This window comes from Triplophysa rosa, linkage group LG11 (genome assembly GCF_024868665.1).
Source record: "Triplophysa rosa linkage group LG11, Trosa_1v2, whole genome shotgun sequence".
Classification (NCBI taxonomy): domain Eukaryota; kingdom Metazoa; phylum Chordata; class Actinopteri; order Cypriniformes; family Nemacheilidae; genus Triplophysa; species Triplophysa rosa.
Genome location: NC_079900.1, coordinates 15168626 through 15196275, shown reverse-complemented (window position 1 = coordinate 15196275; position 27650 = coordinate 15168626). Strand labels below are relative to the sequence as shown.

The window sequence follows — 27650 nt, the reverse complement described above, 5'->3', positions numbered from 1 at the left end:
ACATTATTAAAGAACACATTTTTATTTTTCGTTTTCACAATAGAGTAGCCATGTTGTTAAAACAACAGTTCTAGAACTTCTGGAACTGCTTCTTGGCACCAGCTGCTTTGGTGACCTTCAGGACATTGAACCTCACTGTCTTGCTAAGAGGTCGGCATTCTCCAACTGTAACGATGTCACCGACAGTCACATCCCTAAAGACAGACAGAACATTAGTGAAACAAACTTAAATTCATTAACAGGTATTCCCAAGCACTAACTCTACAACCAAAGCAAAGAACATCCCAATAATTTTTTTTGCTGCATCAGTGATGCCATAAGGCAGTGTCGTCAGAGCCTGAGAGACTTGGAAGACCATCGTGAGAAAAACATCATTTGCAGCTGAATCTTATTTAGAGCATATCTGCAAAACATCTAATGTGTTCTCAAAGCACAGACCACAGAAAGTGTTTAACCTGAAGCATGGAGAGAGGTGAACAGACATATTCTTATGTCTCTTCTCAAAACGGTTATACTTGCGAATGTAATGCAAGTAATCCCGCCTGATGACAATGGTCCTCTGCATCTTCATCTTGGTCACCACACCTAAAAATAGGTAACAAATTCAACAGTAAATCACAAGTTTAAAACAGGTGGCACATAACTATTCCTGTAAGACTGTTTTCAAAATGGGAAATAAGATATAACCGATATAAATTACATATGAAAAAGAGCTTAAGAGATACTGGGAGGCATCAGTAAAGCCATTAGGCACTATCCTCAAAACTCAAGGTTCAGAAGACCATCGTGAGAAAAGGCATCATTTGCATCCCAATGAAAAAAAAACTAGTTTTAAAATATTTACACGGTGCATACTCACCGGAAAGAATCCGGCCTCTGATGGACACGTTTCCGGTGAAGGGACATTTCTTGTCAATGTAAGTGCCTTCGCTTGCCTGGGGAAGTACAGAATGAGAACTTTAATCATTTGAACTGTGAAGTGGTCAAAACATAAATGCATGTTTAACTGCATCAGCAATGCCAAAGGCAGTATCCTCAGAGAGTTTAGGAAGACCATCGTGAGAAAAGACATCATATGCATATTATGGATTAAACGTATGCATAAACACAAATGTACCTCTCTGGGGGTTTTGAAGCCCAGCCCAATGTTTCTGTGGTAACGTGGGAGCTTCTCTTTGCCACTTCCTTCACCGGTCAGAACCCGCTTCTTGTTCTGGAAGATGGTGGGCTGTTTCTGATAAGACCTCTCATTCTAAAAGGAAGCACATAAATGGTTACAAATGGTGAAAGACCGTATTCATGTTTCCGAAATTCAAAGACAACGATGTATAAGCAAAAATTGCAATACATATATAAAATAACCTCATAACGGGCATCTAAACAAGTTTTCACAAGAGGCGTTGGAAAGTTTCGCAAAGCAAGGAAAGGCTATCCATGTGCAGCAGTACCTTGCATACAAATGCAGTTCTTCAGTCAGGCAGCGAGGTGGATTCGGCGGACAAAACCTAGTTTAGTTAGTAAACATAACGCTGCGCTAATTTCTAAATTTCCATTACGGCAAGACGTTTCAGAAACCATGTTTTGTTGGTCAGACAGACAAGGCCGCTTGAGTTTCCGCTCAACAATGCTCCCCATCGGCCAGGCGCGGTTTTAAAGTCCATGTTATAGTCCTAAAAGTGGTCAATTAACTCATATCTGCTTCGATAATGTCTTCATTACAGATAATCTACAAGCATTTGATGCTTTGGGCTAAGGTGTAACGTCAAATCCTTCACGTTTTAACAACCACGCCGCTCGAGCTTACGTACCTGTATGTCCGCCATCTTCGCAAGCCGAGTCGTAAAGAGGACTACACATGCGCGAGACAGACGGAAGAGAGATTTTTACCGGATATGACGAAAAAAGTGAGGGTGGGGCTGCGGGGAACTTGCTTGTTTTCAACTGTATTAAAATATATTGGATTTTCTCTAACATTGTTTCAGGTTTAAAAACGACTGTCTGTGTATAGAACAATTGATATTATTTAATTTCTTATTCAAGCACTTCCTTTGCTCAAAAGTGTGATTCAACATATTGGATTTGTTTAGGCTTAGAAAGCAGCCAGTACGTCAACTGTATTTCATGATTTACAACTTGTAAATATAATTAAGGTATCTAGACATTTAGAAAGAATGACATGGCCATCGAACAGACTTGTAGATCAAAGCCATAGTAATGACTCCGAAGTGTTTTTATTATTGTTTTATGTGGTTATTTATTAAAACATTCACACAATCATCTATTGACAAAGCCGTGTTATTAACATGCCAAGAATGCGAGTATTTGAATCCGTTGTGTATTGCCTATTGTAACAGGCGGTACCATATTTATGGGCGGTACTAACATTATTATGCCTTTACATACCTTCACAAATGCTTTGCTTTAGGGCTTGACGAACATTTTATATATTGATATAACATATAAAAGAACACTCAAATGTGAACAGTCAACCTCAGTCAAATGTACATAGAGAGGGTATAACAATCTAAAAAAAAAACATTTTTATTTTCTACAACCCCATATTATTACTTAAACTAGCCTCCAGCATCATCAGCCTTTTTACTTCCTGCTAAACAAATACGTCAGTAGGAAGCGTTAGCGTTCTCCTTCTACGCTTATATTCATGCTAATATGGCAGCGCCGTTGGGTGGAGGCGATACGGGTGAGTGTCGTCTTTATGTTTTGAATAATGATTTAAGCTAAATTTCTTATTTGTAACATATACGCCTAAGAGATGTTCGGGTCAGGTGCTTTGATCGACATCTAAATATTTGTTTATCACGTAAACAGGGAGTTTGCTTACTACCGTCCGGTGTCACAACACCGCTGTCTGAAACATGTCCGTACATATACCGATCACCGGCCGATCAGCCTCTCAGATCTGCTGTTCTCCAACGATCATGACGAGAAACAAATAAACAGTTACACATTAATAGTCTCGAGCTATGTCCTTAACAATGCGCTGACTACCTAGACAATTTTTTTGTCATAAAAGGCGAATTTCTAACCATTTCAGCATCATACAAGCGTTCCGAACGTGCGTTACGTTAACGCGCATATGATGCCCAGCAAACGCAAAGTAGACCGCTGAATCGTTTTTGAGACGCAGCCTCTGTTCACATGCTCGATACCGCGATGTTGTTGATTTCTGGAAGAGGTGACATCATCGTTTCAGTGTGGGGGGGTAGTAAGCACACATCCCATGGATGTCTGTCTATGTTCAGTTTACGAGTTAAGTTGCTGACGTTTTAAACACTAAGAATCTACTTGAAGAGAGCAATTCATCTAGACAGGATTTTTATTTTTACACTCTCAAATGAATTCAGCACTGTGGATAACTTAAAACCTATGAGCTGACTACCTAGGTGTAATTCACAGTATTTTTGGTAAACGCCACAGCTTTGGACATCATGTGATGCCCCAAAATATCTACACATTTTAAAACATCCTATATATATTGTGTATATGAAGTCTGAGATCAGGTATCTGTTTTTAAGCCTTATTTGGCTTTTAAAACTGTGAAGCCTAAAAGCAGTCACAAGATTTTTTCCTCTCTATAAGACAGCTCATGCATATTAGTTTCTTTGCATCAACTTAACTCACCAGGAAACTGAAACCAAATGTTTGTGCGCTAAATTATACATACACTGCTGAGTCACCCCGACCACACTTTCAAAATCAGACCTGTGACGTTGTGAACTATGCGGAAACTATGCAGTGACTGTTTATTAAGAAAAAACATGTTTATATGTAGCTCCACTCACAATTTTTGTGTAATGCGAAAAAAAAGTGAAATCTCATCCCTCTCTTTTACTCCGAATAATGTTGTTTTTATACCTGAAGGCAATGGCAATGACCAGATATTAGACTTGGGAGCTGCACTTCTTAACAAGTATGTATCTACTTTTTATCTCAAATTCTTATTTCCCATGTCCTTTTTTCTTCCTTTGTTGTTCTTCATTACCTTGGTCATCTCACCCCTCTCTCCCAGCTTCGTATATGAGCGGGTTCGTCGCCATGGTGACGGTGATGCTGAGGTAACCCGGAGTCATCTGGGAGCTGTGGAGTTGCGCGACCCCAATCATAAACGTCTTGCACAGTGTCTGCAGCAAATTGGAGATGAGTTGGATGGAAATGTGCAGCTGCAGAGGTAAGTTGGGTTTAAATGAAAGGATTGCTGTAAACGTTCCAGGAATATGTTTTTTTTATTATTTCATGCTGTGCTCAGAAATGCCCACTGGATGGCATTGTGTTTCAATTCAAAGAGCACCATGCATTGTCATTGTCGTTTTGTGTTAGGATGTTGAATGACTCTGGTCTTCAACCTACCAAAGACGTCTTTATCAAAGTTGCCCTTGAGATTTTCTCAGATGGAAAGTTCAACTGGGGCAGGGTGGTGGCACTTTTCTACTTTGCATGTCGGCTTGTCATCAAGGTGAAGACACACGTGACCTGCTCAGTATCATATTGTTGCAGTGCATTGTTTTGGTTTGATGTATTTAATGTTCACCCTCCTTTGCTCACAGGCTATTTCAACAAAGATTCCTGAAATCATCAGAACCATCATCAGCTGGACCATGTCCTACATTCAGGATCATGTGATTAACTGGATCAGGGAACAGGGTGGATGGGTAGGTCACTTCCTCACACAATTGGTTCCTTAAAGGGATAGTTCACCCAAAAATGAAAATTCTGTCATCATGTACTCACCCTCGGATTGTTCCAAACCTGTATACATTTCTTTGTTCTTCTAAACGCAAAGGAAGATATTTGGAAGAATGTCAGTAACCGAGTAGATCTCGCCCCCCCCTTCCCCCATTGACTCCCATAGTATTTATTTTCCCTACTATGGCAGTTAATGGGGGAGATCTGCTCGGTTACTGATCCTTGGGTGAGTACATGATGACAGAATATTCATTTTTGGGTGAACTATCACTTTAAACTTGTAAAGAGTTTAGAGCGTTAAGAGTCAATGTGACATTTTTACACATGCTCAAGTGGCATTTATCCTTCCGGTAATGTGATAAATTGCATACGTAATTTGTGAATTTATTTAAACCAAACAACAACAAATGTAACTTGATTATGATTAATTTCTGAATAAAACAAAAACACTGTTTTCATCAGGTTGTAGTTATATGCTGGCACTTTTGGGCATTGGAATTTATAAGACTACAAAATGTCTTGTCTTGGTAATTTCTTGGCTCCTTTAACCTCAACTGTATCCTTTTTCACCCTAGGAGGGAATTTGCTCTTACTTCGGGACCCCCACATGGCAGACCATTGGGGTCTTTTTGGCTGGAGTCCTTACCACTGTACTGGTGATCCGCAAAATGTGAAGTCGGGAACTGAGAGAAAGGCGGAGAAAGAGAGAAGACAGAGTTTTGACAGTGAGTGGAGTGTGAAACAGACCAGCAAAAGGAAACAGAGAGATGAGGGGAAGAGGAAGAGAGCAGAGGAACGGACAGAGAGACTTGATGTCAAATGAGAATGAGAGAGAGAGAGAGGTGGAGAGAGTAAAAGTCGAGCAAGAAGCAGATGTTTTGATTCACTCTTGTTACTCCTGAGCCTGTGGCCTTACTAGTTTATGCATCAATCTCTGTAATATTTGCACTGAAAATGAACGAGAGATTAATTCCTAATTTCAGGTTTAGCCATAATTTTAGGTATTTATTATTTGTTTGGGGTTATGGGTATTTAGGTCATATAGGTTAAGAGACTGAATACATTGGGTATTTGATTTAATTTATTGATTTTTTTTCAAGACTGACATTTCTTGATCTCATATTCCATGTTAGTTTCCGTCAGTCATAAAGAAATTGGTTTGACAATTATTTATAATTGTGCTGTAATTGTTGCATTATTGTTAGATCTGAAAGAATAGGAATGGGCTCAGGGTGAATTCTGCTAATATCTGAATTTCTCCTCTCCTCATTTCTCTCTTCTTTCTTGGTCTTAGTCTCCCTCAGTTTATGACAGTACTATGATCTGAAGGTTTGTGCTTCAGTGATAAAGGTGTAAGGTTTAGCCTCTTGAGCAGAAATGTAGTGTTTGCAACAGCGTTTTGGGCACAGGAATGCAACGCAGCCAATCTCACACTGGTTGTGTTATGTGGGCATGTCCGAGTTAACATAAGCAATGAGCCCTTCCTATAACGGTATATTTCTGGTGACTCTTGAATTAACATTTCTGAGCCGTTTTTTACACAATCCAAATCATTTCCTTATCAGACAGCGGTGGTATCTGCCTTACATCCAAAGATATAGGAAAATCACGTGTGATACTTGAATGAATTGCTGTTAATTTTGCTTAAGCTGGTGCAAACACTTCACAATGGAAGGGATCGTGTGCATTTGTAGTACCCAGACTTTTATCTTGGACTTGTGGTTGAGCTTTTCCCTTTGGAAGGTCTTCTCAGTACTGTATTTTTAACGTTGGTTAGTCAAACCCACAGTGCTACCTTCAATTGTCTTTTTTATGTTTCTTTATTGTTGGTTGTTTGGATAAAGGTATCGTTTTCTTTTTTATTGATTCTTTTGTTGACAGTGCCTTGGCCTTTTATGATACTTGCCACCACTTTTTCATCTTTTTCTACATCTTTGTACATTGGTATGAACTGTGCACCCTAAGGAAGTCTATGTACTGTGAGCCCATGAGTTTGTTTTGTAAGATGTGAAATGAAACAATAAATTGTTTTTATGGATTTCAATTTAAAAGTGTGCATGTTTTGTTTGTTTAAAGAGAATTTACTGGACACAGCTAGTCATCCTATGCTTTTACAATTTCCACATTTTATTGGAAACTGAATACAGCTTAAGCTTTTCCTTTACTTTCTGAGCCACCAAAAACATTCTGTTATTTAAAGTTGTTATGTAAAGAAATTCATAAGTACATCTTATCACTGCATGTCGAGATTTTCAGCAATCACAGATAAGACAACACGTGAAGAATGTTTGATTTTATTAAACATTAGAAGAATTTTAAAACACGGGTGATACATTCATTCAAAACATCTGGGATCTGCATCTCCAAATGTCTATACAAGAACACCATACAGACAATGTCATCTAATTCATAAGTGCTTGGAAGTAAGGCATTGTCATCATCAGATGAAAACATTGTCCCGTTATCAGGTATTTCCCAAAGGTCTTTAAAATATATCTTGTCATGAAATGATTTTATGAAGGGTCATGATGCGAGGTAAGGAAAAACCTGAAAAGTCAACAACTTGCGAATTCTAAGAATGTAAACCAAACATATGACAATGAATGACAATATTATGACAATGGCTCAAAAAAAGATGAACAGGCATGGATGGCAAAGAAATCTGACAGAGGCTGGTTTTTGGGACAAATCAGTCTCTAGTCTCAAGGACCCCATCTTTGATCCTCCAGCTCCATGGCATTTTGCAGCAAAGGGGGTGTCCATTCTGATGATAGTGGCTGCAGTCAGGTGCGGAAACGCAACGCAAGAACAGGCTGCCTTCTAGGACTTCTTTTTCATGGACCACTGAGCAGCCATGCTCGGTTTGTAGACTGAACACTTTCTCTGAGATCTGCAAGAGAAAGAAAAATATTACATACAGTACTTGCAAACACAAAAAAGTAATGTAAAAGTATGTGTGCTGCATTGGATGCCCCGTACACACAGACTGCATACCTGATCACTGATTCCTCTTGCAATGTGGCCTACATTCACTCTGGGAGTCTCCCGAATATGAAGGCATTTCCCGTTGAAGTCTCTGATGTAAACATCCACCCCTGAACAGACAAAGAACAGACATGAAACAAATATCCCTGCCCACTTATCTGATAAATGTCAGCCCGAAAGTATGTGAAGCTGTCACAATAACATCTGGTGGTTTACATTTCTTTAAGAGAGACTGGTTTACGCACCCTCAAAGCAACGAGGAGGCGGATGATGTGCGGGGACAAGCCAGTCTCTGTTGAAGCTTTGGCCATCCTGTTGGCTGTTGTAGGAAAACACACCCGAGCTAAGGTCATCACCAAGGCTGTCTGACCAGCGTCCTGAATCCTAGAGTAAAAAAAGTGAGAGACTTTTGAATTCAAAGGAATTGAGAGTTAAGAAAGCAAAGTAAGATTTTCCAAACGTGTTATCCACTAGTAGCCAACAGGTCAGGGCTTTCATCGTCAATGTCATTTCATCAATGTCAATATATTTACCTTCTTGTCACAGCATTCTTTGGTGGACATGCAGTCACTACTCAGGCAAGACAGCGCCTGCTCCTGTAACTCAGGAGCGTGAGGCAGGGAAAGACTGCTCAGGCAGAAATCTACACATAGTGAGAGAGTACAAAAGTGTAACGTTACAATCTGTTGATCATCACAAAATGATATATATACACAGTAAATGTGTTCGAGGTTAAAACTTACCTCTCTCCAGTCGCCGTTCCTCAGTGGTTCCTGTAGGTTCTGTCTTATTTTTTATCTGTGGCTCAGGTGATGGGGCTTGAATGTGGATCAGTGACTGTGGAGGAGAGTGACCTTCATCTCTTCTCTCCTCTGTCTGTTTCCACTGTGTTCCCTCGTCTGGGTTCTCATCCTGTTTCTCGGCACCATCTCTCCTCTTCTGCTCTGAGCTCATCCACTGCAGCTTAGAGCTATGAGAGGAAGCGGTGTAGTGTGATGTGGTGGGTGTGGTTGAATGGGCGGAGTCAGGTTCCTCTGGCTTTTCCAACGGTTTCTGATAAGTCCCTCCTCCTGCCGGGCTGCGAAGTCCTCCAACTGCAAGACATTGACGATAAACATTTTGATTGCTTTATTTTTTAATAAAAGCGAGTTTCTTCATGCCATATACAAATAACATTAAATGTACCTTCTTTGAGTGCTTTAGCAGTTTTAGCGATGAGGTCTTTGGCAGAGACTCGCTGGTTTGGATCTTTCTGCAGTCCTGCCTTTATGACATCAGCAGTATGGGAGCTGCAGTCATGTGGGATTTCTCTCAGCGGTGGAGGTTCTGTAGCTATCTGTGACCATGCAAACATAAGAAATACATGTTCGCTTTTAAGTGCTATAACAATCATTTTAAACCTGTAAGACACATCAACGCATAACGTTCACTTAAATGCACTGTCCAATCATGGCTTACCTTGAGGCAGAGTGGGCGGGAATAATAGCGGGTCCATGGATGACAGCCATTGAGCATGTGCAGAAGCATACAGCAGCTACTCCAAATATCTGCTTTTGAAGAGCGGGGTTCAGCCATCACCACTTCAGGTGCCATGTGAGTCTCTGTGCCTTTCAGCCCTAAAGAAACATACAAACATAATTCATGTCTATTTTTTACTCAAAGCAAATGTGTTTTTTGAGGCTGTGATCATGTTACCTATGAACTTACCCTGACAAAAACTACGCCCTTGTTTGTCCGTTCTCTCTGATTGTCCAAAGTCACACAGGAATGCATCTTTTCCATCCTCTGACAGCAAAACGTTATCCGCTGAAAACGCACACAAACGGGAAAACACAAAGCGAACGTGTTTTACTAGTCACTCACAACTCACAACATACCTATGGGAGGCAAATCCTGCCAAATTTAAGTAAATTAATTAAACGATGAAAATGAAAACCAGATTAGCAATTTCATTATACACAACTGCGTGTACAATATGTGCCAAAATGAAAAATAAAATGAAATTATTTTATTTTCATTTTTACACTGACAATGCGTTGTCCCTGTCAAATTGAAAAAGAAAATACAATTGGTGATTTGACATTTCATTTTCACTAAAATCTCGAGGCAAGACTGCCAATTTGAAAATGAAAAGGCAAATGTGAAAAATAAATTGTAAAAACATTTTTTACAAAGGTTTTATTAATGTTCACGCAATAATACTGACACAATTCAAATTAAAATGTAAACTTTGATTTTCATTTTATTTTATTTTCTCTTCTCTTTTATTTCATTTTCGTTTTCATTTTCTTGTTCACGGTCATGCAAATTTCATGTTAATTAGTGGGCGTGGACGAGCGTCTGCGTTACTGGGAACGCCCACAAAAAACGTCATATCCGTTTATCCGAATGAACGTGTGTGGACCTTGTCAGGCGCTTGGCCTTAGCGCTTTGTAATGATGACGATGACTGTACCTGGTGCAATACCGAAAATTGTTGTGTGGTGTTCTGCATCTCTGATAAGTTAACAGACGAACAAACTAAAGCATTGGAGAGCCTGTATCTCTAGCGTGCCCTGAAACATGCCGGAGCGCGATTGTCCCCACTCCGCCGCTGACCTGCGCTCACACTGTACATTACCATCCGCACCCGAGCGCGCTATCATCATTACACTAGCCGGGTTTCCATCCAAAGTTGCGAATTTAGCTTATGCGCAAAATTGGAATATCGCATAAAACATTTTCGAATAAGCACCGTTTCCATCCAAATAGTCAACCGTCACTTCCTAATAAACTGCCACTAAATATCAGTAAGAAAAGTAAGAGAAGCCACTGAATATAATGATTTTCATATAGAATAATACTTGCGCAAGCAGACGATTACGAAACACAATAAATGTGGTGCTTTTGTGGATGCCTGCTGTTTGGGAAACACAGTTGTGACAGTTCTTAGAGGCAGTTACAGAAATACTTGACGACTTTGCTCAGGCATTTAAGAATGACCATAACAATATTTCTGATGCTGTGTAACAAGATCAGTACTCTGGTTAGTCAGGTTACGACGTCTCATAGTGCAATTACGTGACTTTTTGGAGGAATTTATTCGGCAAATGTGTTTCCATCTCCCATTATTCGCATTAACCCTTTTTCGCAAAAATGAAAAACCACCTCAAAACTTTTTGCGAATTAAGGGTTTTTAATTCGAAATTTGGCGTTTCATAATGAATGAAGTACGCGGGGCTGATTTAAACACATATGAGCCGCTCTTGTGATACCATAAGCGAATTGGTCTGCGCACAGCGCGCGTGAGGTTAAACACATCTTATCAACCTCAAACCGAACATTACGATGGATTCAATTGTGCTGAGAAAGATCGCTTTGTTTATGTTTTCTTAAAAGCAGTCACAGTGTAATGATGATAGCGCGCTCGGGTGCGGATGGTAATGTACAGTGTGAGCGCAGGTCAGCGGCAGAGTGGGGACAATCGCGCTCCGGCATGTTTCAGGGCACGCTAGAGATACAGGCTCTCCAATGCTTTAGTTTGTTCGTCTGTTAACTTATCAGAGATGCAGAACACCACACAACAATTTTCGGTATTGCACCAGGTACAGTCATCGTCATCATTACAAAGCGCTAAGGCCAAGCGCCTGACAAGGTCCACACACGTTCATTCGGATAAACGGATATGACGTTTTTTGTGGGCGTTCCCAGTAACGCAGACGCTCGTCCACGCCCACTAATTAACATGAAATTTGCATGACCGTGAACAAGAAAATGAAAACGAAAATGAAATAAAAGAGAAGAGAAAATAAAATAAAATGAAAATCAAAGTTTACATTTTAATTTGAATTGTGTCAGTATTATTGCGTGAACATTAATAAAACCTTTGTAAAAAATGTTTTTACAATTTATTTTTCACATTTGCCTTTTCATTTTCAAATTGGCAGTCTTGCCTCGAGATTTTAGTGAAAATGAAATGTCAAATCACCAATTGTATTTTCTTTTTCAATTTGACAGGGACAACGCATTGTCAGTGTAAAAATGAAAATGAAAATAAAATAATTTCATTTTATTTTTCATTTTGGCACATATTGTGCACGCAGTTGTGTATAATGAAATTGCTAATCTGGTTTTAATTTTAATTTTCATCGTTTAATTAATTTATTTAAATTTGGCAGGATTTGCCTCCCATACATACCATCTATTATTTATTTTAAAAAATGTGAAGCATTTATAGCAAAAAAAATAATAAGACAGGATATTTGAATGAACTACCTCCATCTTGAAAACACAGTTAACAACTTTTGAAAATACCATTCTGACTATAGTAATGACTCTTTTCCAAATCTAACATTATTTCCAATCATTTCCATAAATGTATTGTTTTTCTCATTTTTATATAATATAATTTTGATGATATAATACTAACACATTTTGCACAATAAGACACTGAACGTGTATTACGTGACCAAATGGAGGAAATATTAATTTCATGTTGACTTTCAGCTTTAAAATGTATAAGCTTAAAAAAGCACATCTCTTCCCATAAGTCTTTGTTTTAGCAGCGGTCATTAGCTGCTGCTTCCAGGAAAAGTTAAAATGGGAGTGTGAAAGACTTTCGGTTTCTAAACAGTAATTCATACCAGTCCAATAAGCAAAAAACACTTAAAAAGACTGCTTGGTACATATCTAGACACCAGATGGCGCTGCACGTAACAAACTAGAAAAGATATAGCGTTGACTTATCTTCCCTTTATCAATATAAATGTATGTAATATACAGACAATGCTGTAATCATGTGTCTTTCTGTATTATATATGGTGGCTTTGTCCCTCACTTTCGTGTTTGTTTGTCTTCTTGAGTTCTCTCTCTTCCCCTCCCCCCTTCATCTGCAGCTCATGAGTCACTGTGGGAAATTCCCAGCCCTGGGTGCACACACGTATTCTGATCTCTCTCTCTCTCTCTCTCTCTCTCTCTCTCTCTCTCTCTCTCTCTCTCTCTCTCGCTTCTCCTCTCTCCGCTCTCTCTCTCTCTCTCACACACACACACACACACACACACACACACACACACACACACACACACACACACACACACACACACACAAACTACCTCACTGCTTTACCACAGGTGCAGTTTGCCTCACCCTATTCCTCAGAAAACCCAAATCCAACCACACAACGACACATGAATCAATTTAAAATCACACATCTGAAAATGATGCCGTTCTCAAAGTTGTTTACACAACTATGTAACAAAACATATGTCCGATTTTAGTGTTTTCTGTGTTTTAACTTTAACTTCTGTGAAAACTTTATTGCTCAGGTGGTCTTTTATGGCTTGGGAGACTTTATGGATTTGTTATTCCATCACAGTGGATTACAATGGATCATTAAATCATTTACATTGTTTCATTTTAGCAGATATGAAGCGACTTACAAATGTGACTTACAAATGAGGGAGCATTCAACATTTTGCCTTAAAGTGATAGTTCACCCAAAAAAAATCTGTCATCATTTACTCACCTTCTTGTCATTTCAAACCTGTATGACTTTCTTTCTTTCGCAGAACACAAAAGAAGATATTTTGAAGAATGTTGTTAATTGGCCCCCATTGACTTGCATTGGTTTTGTGTCCATACAATAGAAGTGAATGGGGGCCAGTGCTGTTCCATTACCAACTTTCTTCAAAATATCTTCTAATATCATATTAAATGCGTATTTAATCACCAAATGAGTATTTTCTCTGGTTACGTTTTCTTTTTTTTGAGAAAATATAAACAAATTAAAGAACTGTTAACAAAAATTAGAAATAAGTTCATACTAAAATGTTCACTTTCAATACTTTACTTTGTCAATTCTGAACATTTGACACTGTTGATATATTTTGTTCTCATAGTAGAAATCTGGGAAACAGGACAATCTCATTTGTAATTTTGCTATCCTATGGGATGTTTCCAAAGAACTGTGGCGGATCACTCCACAGAAGGAATTCTGATGTCAGCTTTCCACATAAATGGATTACAGACAGCTTGGTTTAGAAACAGGGAAAACAACTAAACAAGAACCACAGTTTTTTTTAACCCTTTCATAACACTTGATGCAGCAGAATACACATATCACTTTTTCTACCAATCAAATCATACACCACAGTAACATCATCAGGTCTTTATCCCGGATTTACCTTTGATGTCGAGGTGAAGGACGCGCTTCTTATGCAGGTGATCTAGCGCCCCCAGTACCTGATGAAGGTAGTGCAGGGACAAATCTTCCGGCAGACGTCCTCTTTCCTCCACCAGCTGCCCTACAGAACCTGGGGACAGTGCAAATAAAGCAGATGAATACATAAACCATGAAGCTCTTTAATAACCCACACAATCTTTTATGCAGAACAGCTGAAATGAGCCTCGAATGTGGCCCTAAGGTGGCCAAAGGGTTTTTGCATGCAAATAAGTGAGAATATGAGTTCTTACTCGATTTAAGGTCCATAAACAGGATGATGGACGGACCTTCACGCACCACTCCAAAGAATTCCACCACCCGAGGAGACTGTAGGACACTCCACGAGCCCACCTCCTCGCTGCTGAAACTCACCAATGGCACCTGAAAACATCCAAAAACAACTCAGCGATGCGAACTAAAAGGAATCTGGATGTCGAAGGGGTCACAATGCTCATACCTTTTTGGCGGCGCACATGAAACCAGTGCCTTTGTCTTTGACGCTGAAGACCTCTCCAAATGATCCCTGCTTCAGAAACGCACAGCGTTCATACTCCCGTCCCTCTCTGTACTCAAAATTCACCGGTTGTAGCCCCTAAAACAAGGTATTTGAGATTTTAGGAATCCACAATTGGTTAATATTATTAGTATAATCACTGTAATATGACAGTACAGAGCTTTAATCTACACATAAGCATATATGCTTTATTCTCAGGTGAAATATGACTTTAAATCAGTGTTGGGTAAGTTACTCTCAAAAAGTAATTAATTACTAGTTACTAATTACATATTCAATAGTGTAATTAGATTACTGTACAAATTACTCTCTCCAAAAAGTATTTAGTTACTTATTTAGTTACTAATTACTTTCTATATCCTACATCAACCTTGATTAGTTAAGTGATTCAAGGATAGACATGAAACGGCTCTTTTAATTCATTCAAATAAATAATATAAAACTACATAAAGTACTCTTATTAACTGACCAAAGTATTACAAATGTGAGAATTATACATTAAAGCACGGATTTTGAAGTTAGACTTTGAATTTTGATGTCAATTCCACAAGTATTTAGTTTAATTACATCAAAAGTAACTGTAATTAAATGACAGAAATAATAAGATAAATCCCTTACTTTACTTTTTCAAGGGAAAAGTAATTAAATTACAGTAACTAATTACTTAGTAACTAGTTACACCCAACACTGCTTGAAATGCAGGGCTCCAGACTAACTTTTTTTACTAGGAACGCTGTAGCCCCTGACAGAAATTTTTAGGAGCGCAAGCAGAAAATTTAAGGGCACACTTTAAATCAGCCTGCAATGCAATTATTGACATTTTTTCCCAAAATAGCTGTATTACTGACATATACTTTGATAATAAATAGACTTAACTCACAAAAATTAGAATGTGCAGTTGTCATTTTGTATGAAAAAGTGTATATTTTATTGTTTATAGTGTTAAAGCAAAAACGAAAGGGCTCATCTTAATATGTTTATTGTCTATTAAAGACACTTTTCATCATGTTCACTACACAATGTGAAAGATAACTTAACAAGAGCATTTGCCTGTCGTTCATTCTTGTTGTGAACGGAATGGAAATGATTCAGTCTCAAGTATTCAACAGATAAATGGCGTATTCTGAACCTCTCCGCGGTTAGTTTCATTTTAAATGTCTCAAATATCAAATCGTTCGTTCTCAGGCTCAAAAAAACCCCATCACAGCGAACAGCTAATTGTAGTAATGCGCTCACGTTGTGTCTGTAAACTTGTCAATGATGAGCTGAGCTGTGACCGAGGCGCTGACAGCGAGAAACATCAGTTATCCAGCCGCGCACAGCGCGCAGCTCCAGACTCTCCCCTTCTCACACACATAGGCCTACACTGGTGGGCTCATGATCTATTCGTCTTTTCACATGAGATATAACAACTAGAAATAAATCAAAATTGGCAGGTCGCACATGCTCGCACTTGTAAAAAAACACTCGCGCTGTCTCAAAAACCTGGTCGCATAATGCCACCATTTAGTCGCAGTATGAAGCTCTGAAATGTCACGTGAATATGCCATTTCGCATTAATTTTCACCTGAAAGTGTGACAGGCGCGTGACTTTAAGTTTCTACAGGGTTTGCTTGTGTCTATTTGTGAGGAAACTCCCTAGCAGAACTAGGCTAGTGAGGTAAACACGAAACCTCGCTGAACGCAGCAAAACAGGAAACTGATGACCGCAAGACAACTTTTGGCAGTGTGTTTGTGTTTCTCACTATCTCGTTCTTCCTCTCTGTATTACTATGCTTATGTTGTCTTTATCTTTATTGCTCGCCGGGCTTTGTGAGCTTGTATGACTGTTTGGCGTGTACTTCTATGCAAATTTGTGTTTTAGCACGCAAAGGCGACTTGTCGTTGTGTCATGCTCTTTCGGTATGAGGCTATCCGTGTGTCAATTTCAACATGCCGTATGCATGTGGTGGTTTGAGTTTATGTGTTTAAACTCACCTCTTTAAAAAGAATGCCTTCATTCTTGTCGCTCTCCTCTCTTTCATCCTCATCTCTCTCTCTGTCCTCTCTCAAGACATCTTTGACAAAGCCGTATGCAAAGCAGCGGTCTTCTGTTGTGACATAGTCCCTGAGGGCCGTAATAGCCAGGGGGCATTCGGTCTCGCTCTCTTGAGTGTAACTCTGGCAGGAGGACAGTCTTGAGAAGGAGGTCTGTCGGGCCTCACACTGATAAGAGTACGACGGGGCTTCTGTTTCCTGCACAGACACCCGTTCTGTGCTAAGGGCACTGCTGGTGTATGAACTGCTACTGCTGCACACGGAGTCTCCAACCTGAATTAAAAGATTTGACAAGGGAGAAAGACATTTGTCAGGCATTTAAGAAAAACAGAAGCCTTCATGAGTGTATTTGTGTGTGCATAGGTGTGAATCTTTTGCTTCAGCGCGGTTTATCCTGCCGGACTTAGCAGTTAGCTAATCGTTGCTTTTCTCAGGGATTTAATCTAGTCAATACTGACATACTTCCATATAGAAAACATATTATTTAAGTGCAAGTCTTTGATTTAAATTAATAAATATATCAAAATAAGACAGACTATATTTTGTATTTGCCAAGTGGTTTTGTACCCACTGAGTATTGTAAGCCTCACAACGTCAGTCTTTAACAAAGTCCGTTTAGAGAAGTCGTGCCACTCGGCGGCCATGTTTGCAATGCGCCTCCGGGCAGTTATTATGTAATTCAAACAAGAGTGAATGGGGAATTCTGACATTTCTACAATGGCCGGCCTAAATCCCAATAAAACAACATATTTAAAAACAACATTTAAAAATGACGTAAACTGTACCATAACGTTTGTTGCCTATGATCAAATTGCGCTTAAAAACATTATTTTTCATGTTGCTTTAGATAGTACGCATGCCCAAAGCTTCACTAGGGCGGCCATATTGAGCGTTCCGTCCCTCCCCATTCATTTCAATGTTAATATTAATATCTCTGACTTTAATCAATTTATAAAAAAAAGTTACTGTTCGTAAAGTTAAGTAAATTATAAAGTTCTATTTTAATTTGGAAATTGATTTATAAGATAGCTGTATATATAGACTGTACATATCAAGACAGTTTCATATAGGCAGTTGTGGATCAGAGATTTTATTATACATATCGCTGTCCTTCTGAAACCTCGGATGTCCAAATTCACAGTTTTTCAGAACACTGTACTTTTTAAATGATTAAATACTGTGTTGTCACAGTTGACGAGCACTTTTTAATACTATTTATTGGTTAGATATTTGCAAAACCCAGTGACAACATAAATGCTGCCTAATAACAATGATTTAGCAAAAAATACAAATCACGAAATATGGAGATAAGAGGTTTCAGAAGGACAGCAGTGATATATTATGTCATCTTTTTTTTTACATTCAACCTATTTTATTTTATGACAGGCTATAATTATTTATGCCTCAAATCTATTATAATTACAGTAACAACTGACCTGAACAAGTCCACTGTCCTGTTCGGGCACTCCGGTGAGTCCTCTAACTCCATCTCTTTCTTGGCTTTCTTTCTCCACTTGTATCCGCCGCTGTCTCTTACGCCGTTTCTTCCTGGGCCGACCGTGAGAGACAGAGCTCAGCAGGGACGAAGAGGAGACGCTAACGTGCAGGCCGTTTTTGTGGCTGAAAAAGTTTAAGGGTAATTATTCTTCGGGAACAGAAACTAATTTCACTTAAATGTGGTCACACTGTTAATTTATGGTATTAAATATGAACAAGGGGACGCATGTGTTCATGTGGGCGAGGTGGGGTTTACCTGCCATTGGGACAGAACTCTTGTGAATCCTGAGACTCGCCTACACAAAAAGAAAAAAACATTCAGTTATTCACTGTAAAAATGAATAGTTATTACCAAAAGTATCTGTCAACCCATTGATACTTACACTCTGCTTGAGCAATGATGGACTGTTTCTCTGTCCCGTGTGTACACCCATGATAAGCAGTTCCCTGACTCATCCACAGGATGATATTGGCCGGCTGATCTTTTTTATCCAGGTATCCTCTTTTGCTCTCCGTGTGGGACATTGGGCTGGAGCTTAGGCAGGTCAGATTTTTCATGTCAATTTGGTTCATATGGGAAAATGGGACGGTGGAGTTCAATATCCTCGGCATCTTTGAAATCCTAGAAAACAGAGGTGACACTTTATTTTCAAATCCCATCAAGGTCGCACCCACACACAGTCACACATCATAACCGCTCCACAGACAAGACACCACACACCTGGCCTTCTCTAACCGTCAAGCAATGGTAGCTATTGTCTTTCAGACATGACAAGATGATACAAAATTTGTATTGTTCCTCTTATAATCGATTCGCTCACAACGCCTGAACTTTGCACCTGCTGTCTGACAGAGGACACTGTGTTTACTGTGAACACAAAGACTCGATTCTCCACTTGAACACTTCCTTCTTCTAAAGGTTGATCTCAGGAGTGGGCGGATCCAGGAACACCACCGAGATCTGCTGAGGATGAAATATGAGCAGGCTGTATGTTCAAAACACTTCTGCTGTGTTTTCCGCACTTAACAAGCACCTATTTGAAATATAAATACAACCCAAGGACTCATTTGTGTAACAAAAAAAGACCAAATTTAGAATATTATATCAGCATCTCTGATCAATTACAAAACCGAGTGAGGCTGTTATCATAAATCATAAACATTTGTGTCTATTTCTTACTACTTCATTGCGAGTAAATGTGGGAGGTGATGTATCACAAAGATCTTTTCCTTATTTGATGACATTTACATATATTCTTTTGGCAGACGCTTTTATCCAAAGTGACTTACAAGTAGGAGAGCATATAAACATTTTGTCAACACGCTAAACAGTACCGTTAGTTACAAGGCCAAGCTACTAGGAGGATTAAAGCTGGAGTAAGCAAAGGAGAGAATGAACAACAAGATTTTTTTTTTTAGACACAAGACATAGTTATTGGTTAGTCAAATAAATGCAGAACAGGTATGTTTTGAGCTGTTTTTTGAAAGTTGTGAAGGATGCTGCAGTTCGGGTGGAGGCTGGTGGTTCATTCCACCACAAAGTATTCCAAAGATTCCCAGTAGAAATTAGTCTGTGATATATTGTTTAAAGCAATTCAGGCAAGAGTTCACAAGGTGAGGTTCACATTTTTTCCTACTTCCTCATTGTATAAAAACACTAGCATGTTTTTCTAATGTTGCTTGTTATGGTAAGAAATACTATTGGTGTTTGTTATACATTGGATCTGCATTGGATTACCACTGTCATACACTGGAAGCAGGTTGGTCTGCAACAAACATCTAATCCTAAAATAAATCCTTATGGACATGAACTTGTTCCTTGTTCCATAATCAGACAACTTTCACCTGGTTGACACTAAAAATCTCACACACCTGGCATGAATAAACTCATAGGTTAAACTGAAGGGTGGGCCTCAGCTGTATCTAAGTACCAGAATCAATTAAGACCACTAGTCAGCCATTCAGAAAACCCTAGCAACTGCATAGCAACAAGTTACCTAAAAAGATTCAGAACACCTTAAGGTGGATTTGTACTAATATGTCAGACCTACGCCGTAGACAACACATCATTTTTGTTTATACTTCTGCCTTGTTGTCTGCACCAACATGCGATGACCACTAGTCATCAGTGTCCACGAGCGTGTTGCTTGTGTAACTAAGACAAGAGCAGAAGCAGCAGCTTGTTGTGTAGGTTGATGGAGAAACATTAGCAGTGATAGCAGCCAGTAAAGTCACTTTTGTTGCATCTTAAGTTGTTAAATACAGATAAACATATCATTTACTTAGTTAATTCATTCGGAAATGCATATGAGTAAACGCAGCGCTATTACTGAGTTTTTTTCACCTGAGGGAGGGATTCAAGCAGACCAATCACAGCGCTTGTGGTCCGCATCGAATTGACGCATTTGCTGCATCCCAATTTGCCTACTTGTACTATGAAAAAAAAGTATGTACTGTTTTAGTTGTGGAAAAGTATATACATTTTAATGTGTAGCAAAACAACATGCACGCACTGGGGGCACTCACTAAATCCTTGGCGTTTCGAGTCAGACGTGATCACCCAAACGTGTTTTTTCGTCAATTTTAACAATCATAGGTAGTTTAGATGGTTACAGTAAGGTTAGGGTTAGGGTGTGGGTTAGGGTAAAGGTTTCGTAAGACTTGAAACACCAAAGATTTAGTCAAAACCAACAAGCCACGCCCACGGATCTGACTCGAAACACCAAGGATTAAGTGAGTGCCACGCACTGGGACATACTAACAGGAAATGAAAGTGGCCATTGTTGCCTTGGCAACATTGTGGCCATTAACTGTCACACACATCAAAATACAGCTCTTATTTCCATTTAAGTATTTATTCACTCATGGTTTCATATGCAATGTTAACTCTATAGTTATATTTATTAATTAAAGGGATAGTTCACCCAAAAATGAATATTCTGTCATCATTTGCTCACCCTCATGTCATTTCATACCTGCATAAATCACTTTGTTCTGATGAACACAGAGAGATATATTTGGAATAATGTTAGCAATTGTCAATTCTGACAATTCATGGTAGTCAAAGGTGCCCCAGAACTGTTTGTGTTCCTAAATTCTTCAAAATATCTCACTTTGTGTTCAACAGAACAACATAATCTTTTCTTGGATGATGTCACAGAAGAACTAAAAACTGCTAACATTCTTACAAATATCTTTCTTTGTATTTAACAGAACAAAGAAATGTATATAGGTTTGAAACAACCTGAGAGTGAGTAAATTATTACAGAATTTTTATTTATGGGTGAACTATCCCTTTAAGTGACACATCATTTATATAATTTTATAAAGTGGAGTGTCACTAAACTCCACCTACTTGCGCTGAGTTTTGGGTAATATTAGTCGTTACTCTGCATCATTCAGCACTTCGAATTTCTACCGGGAATCTTTGGAATACTCTTTTCAACATACTACGATTTGGGACATACTAATTCTATTTTCGAATACTATTTAGGACGGACAGTATGCGAATTGGGATGCAGCAATAGTCACATTTTTGGAGAGGTGTGTGTCAAGCTGCAGTGCAGGGTTTCCTGTTAATACTCTGCATAGGCTACGGCGTAGGTTTGACGCAGAACCATAAATCGCCCTTAGCAACGCCTTGGCCATCAAACACAGCAGCAAATTTCTCTCATCCAAGCATCACTTACATTTTATATATAAAAAATTTAAAACCATTATGTAAATTGCAACAGACATTTTGTAACACTTACACAAATATTTTTTCAAGAACCAGAATAGTCAAATATTCTAGTCTTACAAGTCTTCTGTCCAGCTAAAGAGTTCTTCTCAGCCTTGAGAAACTGCAAGATCTCATGCGCTTACAGCATGTTGCATCAGTGAGCCTTCATATGACCCCAGTTAACCTGTCCAACAGTCTCGCCCACTCACACACAGCCTCTCTCTCTCTCTCACTCTTGCACTCGGCCGGCCGGCCCTACAGTTGCGTACCTCTAAACTAAGAGAAAACAGGCCTCCATCTAAAACTGATGTCATCCATGTGGAAGCTGCCAAATTCTTATTGGCAGCAAGGAGCCGAATCCTCCATTTTGAATCTTATTAGAAAGGTTGTTACATCATCAAAATGACTTCAGAGACTTTGGAAAGATGAGAAACGATCTCCTCGAGAAGCAATGCATGCAGGAGCAATGGAAGAATGCAGCAATCAAAAAAAACAAACGCACGCACGTTTTAAACAAGCATGATCACATGAGCTAGCAAGTGTCCTGAGCAGAAACTGATAGCTTGAGTCCTGTCCTTATAATTTAAAAAAGTTTCCTAAAGTCATCTGCACTCATTAATACCGACAGTTAGCAAACAGGAATAAATGATCTCTAAATACACACAAATGTGACTAAAACTCAAGACACATTCTTATCTAAAAAAGAGAGAGAAGATAACATACCAGTTAAGTGTCTTAAATACTGGCTTGTGGTTTTCCAATGCATAAAGCAAACAAATGTATGCACTCTTCTCCAAACACTCATTAACTAACACTGTCCTGCGACTCTCTCTCCTTCACTCAGTGTGTACATCTGACGATTGATCCCGCTGGCTCTCTGCCATGTCGAGAGCAACTGCGCTCTGATTGGATAGGGCTGATTTACGGGAAATCCATCTCCATTTCCCCTCCTTGCTCTCCCCTCCTCCTCCTCCAGCAGTGAGCGTTCTCAGTAACCTCACCTATCTAAAAGCCTCTCAGGCATTATCTCAACTCCAATGAGATCCTATTTATAACTTCTATTTGTGCCATTCGTCATAAATCTATTTTTCCACTTTACAAAAACTATAAATGAATAAATAAATAAAATGTGTTCTCTCGTTTGAAAGTGTGTATGGCTAAAAAATGTAACGCTTTTCCTGCCGCAGAAGCCAAGTTCAAACTTTACATGTAGCTCATTGAGGATCTACAGTGCATTTAAAGAAATTAAAAAGATCCTTTCCACCGTTGAGTCCCTGCAAACGTGAAACTAGCTGAACATCATGTCAATCGCCCATGACTTCTCTTCTAAAATATGAATTTCCATACGTGACCCTACAACCATCCTATTACAAATGTTTTACCTAAAGGGACAGTTCACACAAAATGCTGTCATTATTTACTCCAAATCTGTATAAATGTCTTTGTTCATTTTGGGTTAACTGTTCCTTTAACAACTACAAGACACAATAAGAGGCATTAATGCTTATCTTAACTGTTTATTTTCCTGGTAACCGCACACCTTGAGCACATTAAATATCTTGTGATTGTGGCATGTCGCAAAGCACTTAGACATACAGTGCAGTATAAACAGATACAGCTCTGTTGGTGAGGATGTGATGTTAGAGCCTCAAATCTACAAGAAATAAAAAAGCCAAATGACATCTGTTTACATGTCATGTACATTACTAACAGGAAAAACATTTAATAAAACTGGTTCAACTGCTTCATTGAATGGTTTTCATTGAAGCTCAAAACAAGGTTGCATGCAGGCATGTCAACATAATTTAGACATCCTCATACCACTGGATCCCACTGAAAGCCACTGTTTTCTCTTTGAAAGAGATTTAGCTGATCCTCAGATTTTTATGACATTAGATGGAATATAAATATTGTAACATTAAACACATTATTTACACAGTCCAGATATAGCAAAGACAGAAGTAAAATACAACTTGCAATATTACGAAACTGTTTACGAAAAACACGAAAGCTGTCACTTCTAACAGGTCAGGGAAACTGTGCGGTTTGCTTTGTAACAATGAGACAAAAATTTGATATTGGGCATTAACTTTTCATCACTAGTTATAATACAATGGTGAAACATTGTAATTATCAACAGGTTAAGTTGGAAGGTTTTTGCAGAAGTGTGAGCCCAGTGCCAGAAGCTGATGAGGAAGAAAGCAAACAATGGCTGACAGTGAATTCAGCGAGCCATTGCATACAGAAGTGTGGATGTTAAAAAGTAACAGTGTGGTATTGAGGCCAGGGACAAGAAGAAAACACACATTCTAAGAGCTATAATGACAGCCTTTACCACTGAAGTGTGTGACAAAACAAACAGTTTAACCGACGGGATTGTCCACTTCACAATTTATTGCCAGGCCAATTACAACCAATGTAATTCTGTGTAATATCTGATGCAGGCCAGTGTGGAAAATCAAGCTTTTGAAGAAACATTTTTTGTTTTTATAACATTTCACAAGCATTAAAGGTGGAGTGGTTGATTTGGAAAGGCGCCAACTTTAGCCTGCTAGCACGGAAATTATAATCCCACCCTCTATGCGATTCGCCATCCAAAGCCACGCCTCCTCCAAACATATGAATGTATTTCGTAAATCCACATAACGAATTACAAACTAAATCCATTAAATTTTTCTCGAAGCATGTACATACCTGTCCAAAAGAAAGAGAGCAACCATGGTATCGTCTTTCAGACCCTTTGCCTGCCAGAGCTCTCTCCATCATGTAAAAGCTGAACCAATGTTAAAGTTATAAGTTGCCCATGCATGTATTAGACACGTAAAATTGCAAAAATTAAAATGTCGTAAGAAAAGATGCATTGTATCGAAAAGCGAATGCTCACCCAGACCTGCCTGAAACGCCTCGTGTAACCACACCCCCACAAATCTACTTCAGTTCGTGGTATGAGTTGACTAAGACCGCCCAAATGTATACGCAAGTAAGGTGGGCATACCTGTCAGTACAATTGCTTTGGAACCTGATGTTCCAAATATGGTAAGAGGCGTCACATTTCCGTCACACGCTTGCAGTATTCAACCAATCACTGCGCACTGGTTAACTGGCCAATCATAGCACACCTCGCTTTTCAGAGCCATAAGCTTTGTAAAAATTCTGCGCGTTTCAGAGAGGCGGAGCAAAGAGGAGATACAAACATGCACGGTATGTGGAAAATACAGCATTTTTTAACCTTAAATCGTGTATACACATTGCATTACATCTAAAACAAACGATAAAATTCGTTTTAGCCGTGTCATATCACCCCTTTAATTCAAGTTTTTCCTCTTTCATGATCCAGACGTTTTTTCGTCACTGTTTTTTCAAAAACTTTCATTTTGTAGATTTAGTTGTTGTTGGTTCCGCAGGAAAGTTTGATTGTTGCTGATTGTCCGCCATTCTTCCTACATTGACACAGCGGACGTGAGAGCGCTGATGACGTATGATGTCTGCGTGAACAGGGTGCGCAGTGGTATGCAAACTACGTTGGCTGAAAATGTACACATGACCACTCACAGCGTCCGGCCAGAACGTTTTGATTGGGCGAATGTTTTTTTGGTTCTACTCCTTTCAAGGACAAAACATAATTATAAAAATATTATTTGACCACTATACTTCTTGATTGCTATCAGGATGTAAAGAGATTTCCAACCAACATGACAAAAAATGTTTCTGCACAGGATCACCCACCATGCCTTTAAAAGAATGGACGTTGGTTTCATGACAAAAATTCCCATGAGATGTATTTTGCACAATTTATTGCACTTTTATGTGAGTTATTACTAAGGAAATTAATTAATAAAGGTTTTTTTTGTCAAAGATAACAAAAATGCACATTTACAAGATGCATAAAGCAGGGAGTAATAATACACGCGTTTCCTTCTTTCTGGGAGGAGAAAATGATTTAATGAGAGTATTTGGGTGTGTGTTTGCGTGACGGGTGAGCATTGTAATAAATGGAATGAGAAAACTCCAGTTATATTAGGCACTAAAGCTCTGTCTTTCCATTTCAGGCATTCAAAACTAAGATGGATGAAAGAGCAAACTGGTTGAGGCATGAAAAACAAGAGACAAGTTTTCCAATTTGGGGACTTAAAGGAAAACAGACTGCAGCACACACATTGAGACATTAGGCAATGACTCATCCACACCCCCACAGATGAACAGGATGCTTCTGCCCTGAGTATATCGCCACATCAACCTGTTGACCAGCCCACTGCATACCGACCCCTGGCTGAATACCTTACAGGGGCCCCACTGCCCAATTGCTACCCAGAGACAAAGCACAAGTCTCTTTGCACATTTGTATGTTTAAAAAACAATAAACGTTTATTTAATCATTTCAATACTACTGTCAATTCATGCACACACTCAAGATAACAATTGAGTAAAAATAAAACGTATATATTATGGCGAAACCTTACAAATAACATACACTCATAATAACTTACATTTACAGTAAAGGCAGTACACGGTAACTGTAACCTTTTTACACGATTATTATTACTTTTTAATTGTTATTTATACGTAAATTCTGATTGGGTTTTAAATATTTGCCAATGTCTTTTTATGGTTTTGCACAAAGTAAAGCGTTATAAAACGATGAAATAAAAGCGTTTAACTTCCTCCTTCGCGCCTCCGCCATTTCGTTAAGCGCAAGACTTTGGCACAGACTGTAATAAATGTTGCGGATGTGGAGATTAAAGACGGACATTCGTGTCGGTCACTATAGTGTAAAAGTTGAGGGGACTTACCGTAAATGTACAAATCAGACAGCGGAGAATGGTCTCGTAACGGACTGTGTGTCGAGTCGTTCTGATCGCATGATGTACAGGAAGACTTTTCTGGCTCAAATCCTACTGAGCAGTCTACGTAGACGGCATCGCTTGGGCGTTCGGGCGTATTCGCGCGGATCTCTATATAGACAGTTCACTAGGATTTGAAACACGACTAGATTATGACACCACAACAAGCGTTTCATATCTAAAGTAAAGATTTCGCTCATAGCCACTGTAGGTTGTTGGCCAAAGTGAGATTTACAAAATTGCGTTGTTTGTTGCAAAATTGTTTAGTACATTGCTTCCAAAATGAAACAAAGCGCAATTCTAGAAAACAGGCTACATGATCAACACAATGTTGCAAACTGTAAATTATTGCTTTATACAGTGTCGTCTGACAATTTTTGAACTGTGGTATGTTTTTACATTAATTGTATTTAGAACGTCTCGTATCATTTCAGGTACTATATGATCATAACTTCACATTATTACGAAAAATCTGCAATTGGTCTAGTGTAATACCAATGTTTTGTCCTAAAGCGCCACCTACCGGGTCATTTGGCAAACACATACTGTATGAAAAACATTCCATGAGATGTATTTTGAAAATGAACCAAGTTTGGAAAGATGCCTAGTATCAGACAGAAAAATACAAAACTACCCTTATTTATTGAGCTGGATTATGTGGATCTTTTATTTTCCATATGCATTTTTTATTTATGTATGCAATTTATTTCCTTCACATACATTTTCATTGATAATTACAACAACAAATAAAATGTTTTTGCTTTGCAATAGTAGTAAGATGAACCACCGTTCACGTTTCTTAAAAACTTGCTCAGGTGTTGCTTTGGACACTGCAAAAACGTACAAATTCTGTCCAAAATGACCAAAACATGCTTGAAACAAGAAAAATGTCTGGAAATAGGATAGTAAAAATTAGGTTAATTCAAAAGGAAAACTTAAAAGGAGATCATTTTTGCACAATTTGAAAATGTTCATGCATCTAAGATTAAGATATTTGTTGCCTACTGGTAAAACTAAAACCAAGACCAAAATCATGTCAGCTACAGTCAAAGATTTAAAGACTTTTTTTATTTAAATGTGATTTTTTTCCTGGCACCAGAGGGGGCCTTCACAATAAACAAAGCAGCGACCGATAAGAAAGAATATGGTAAG

General features: G+C 38.8%; 3 protein-coding genes and 3 non-coding genes across 7 annotated transcripts; 1 reads left to right on the top strand and 5 right to left on the bottom strand.

Annotated features, from left to right (window-relative positions):
* Positions 1–3: 3 nt before the first annotated feature.
* rps11 (ribosomal protein S11) lies at positions 4–1877 on the bottom strand. The gene is made up of 5 exons (XM_057346578.1): positions 1809–1877; positions 1118–1252; positions 860–935; positions 456–585; positions 4–194 (listed from the first exon to the last, which is right to left on the bottom strand). The coding sequence occupies exons 1-5, from the start codon at positions 1821–1823 to the stop codon at positions 71–73; spliced, it is 480 nt and encodes a 159-aa protein (XP_057202561.1). The 5' UTR covers positions 1824–1877; the 3' UTR covers positions 4–70.
* On the bottom strand, positions 297–380 carry LOC130562324 (small nucleolar RNA SNORD35). Its single transcript, XR_008963934.1, has one exon. It is a non-coding gene; the product is annotated as a small nucleolar RNA SNORD35 (small nucleolar RNA).
* Positions 726–808, bottom strand: LOC130562326 (small nucleolar RNA SNORD35). The gene has a single exon (XR_008963936.1). It is a non-coding gene; the product is annotated as a small nucleolar RNA SNORD35 (small nucleolar RNA).
* On the bottom strand, positions 1003–1080 carry LOC130562325 (small nucleolar RNA SNORD35). The gene has a single exon (XR_008963935.1). It is a non-coding gene; the product is annotated as a small nucleolar RNA SNORD35 (small nucleolar RNA).
* A 744-nt stretch (positions 1878–2621) lies between the features above and the next one.
* baxa (BCL2 associated X, apoptosis regulator a) lies at positions 2622–6748 on the top strand. Its single transcript, XM_057345751.1, has 6 exons — positions 2622–2701; positions 3883–3931; positions 4031–4189; positions 4339–4474; positions 4566–4670; positions 5280–6748. Exons 1-6 carry the CDS (start codon positions 2671–2673, stop codon positions 5376–5378), a joined length of 579 nt encoding a protein of 192 aa, XP_057201734.1. The 5' UTR covers positions 2622–2670; the 3' UTR covers positions 5379–6748.
* A 234-nt stretch (positions 6749–6982) lies between these two features.
* On the bottom strand, positions 6983–26654 carry map3k14a (mitogen-activated protein kinase kinase kinase 14a). 2 transcript variants are annotated; one of them, XM_057346925.1, is made up of 16 exons: positions 26448–26654; positions 18320–18558; positions 18193–18232; positions 17876–18059; positions 16380–16712; positions 14346–14480; positions 14140–14269; positions 13851–13979; positions 9397–9495; positions 9148–9305; positions 8875–9025; positions 8433–8783; positions 8223–8332; positions 7935–8073; positions 7699–7799; positions 6983–7594 (listed from the first exon to the last, which is right to left on the bottom strand). In XM_057346925.1, the coding sequence occupies exons 2-16, from the start codon at positions 18546–18548 to the stop codon at positions 7394–7396; spliced, it is 2490 nt and encodes an 829-aa protein (XP_057202908.1). In that variant the 5' UTR covers positions 18549–18558; positions 26448–26654; the 3' UTR covers positions 6983–7393. The 2 variants fall into 2 exon arrangements, with proteins under 2 accessions (XP_057202908.1, XP_057202909.1); XM_057346926.1 differs by lacking the exon at positions 26448–26654 and adding an exon at positions 22381–22552.
* Between the last annotated feature and the right edge of the window lie 996 nt (positions 26655–27650).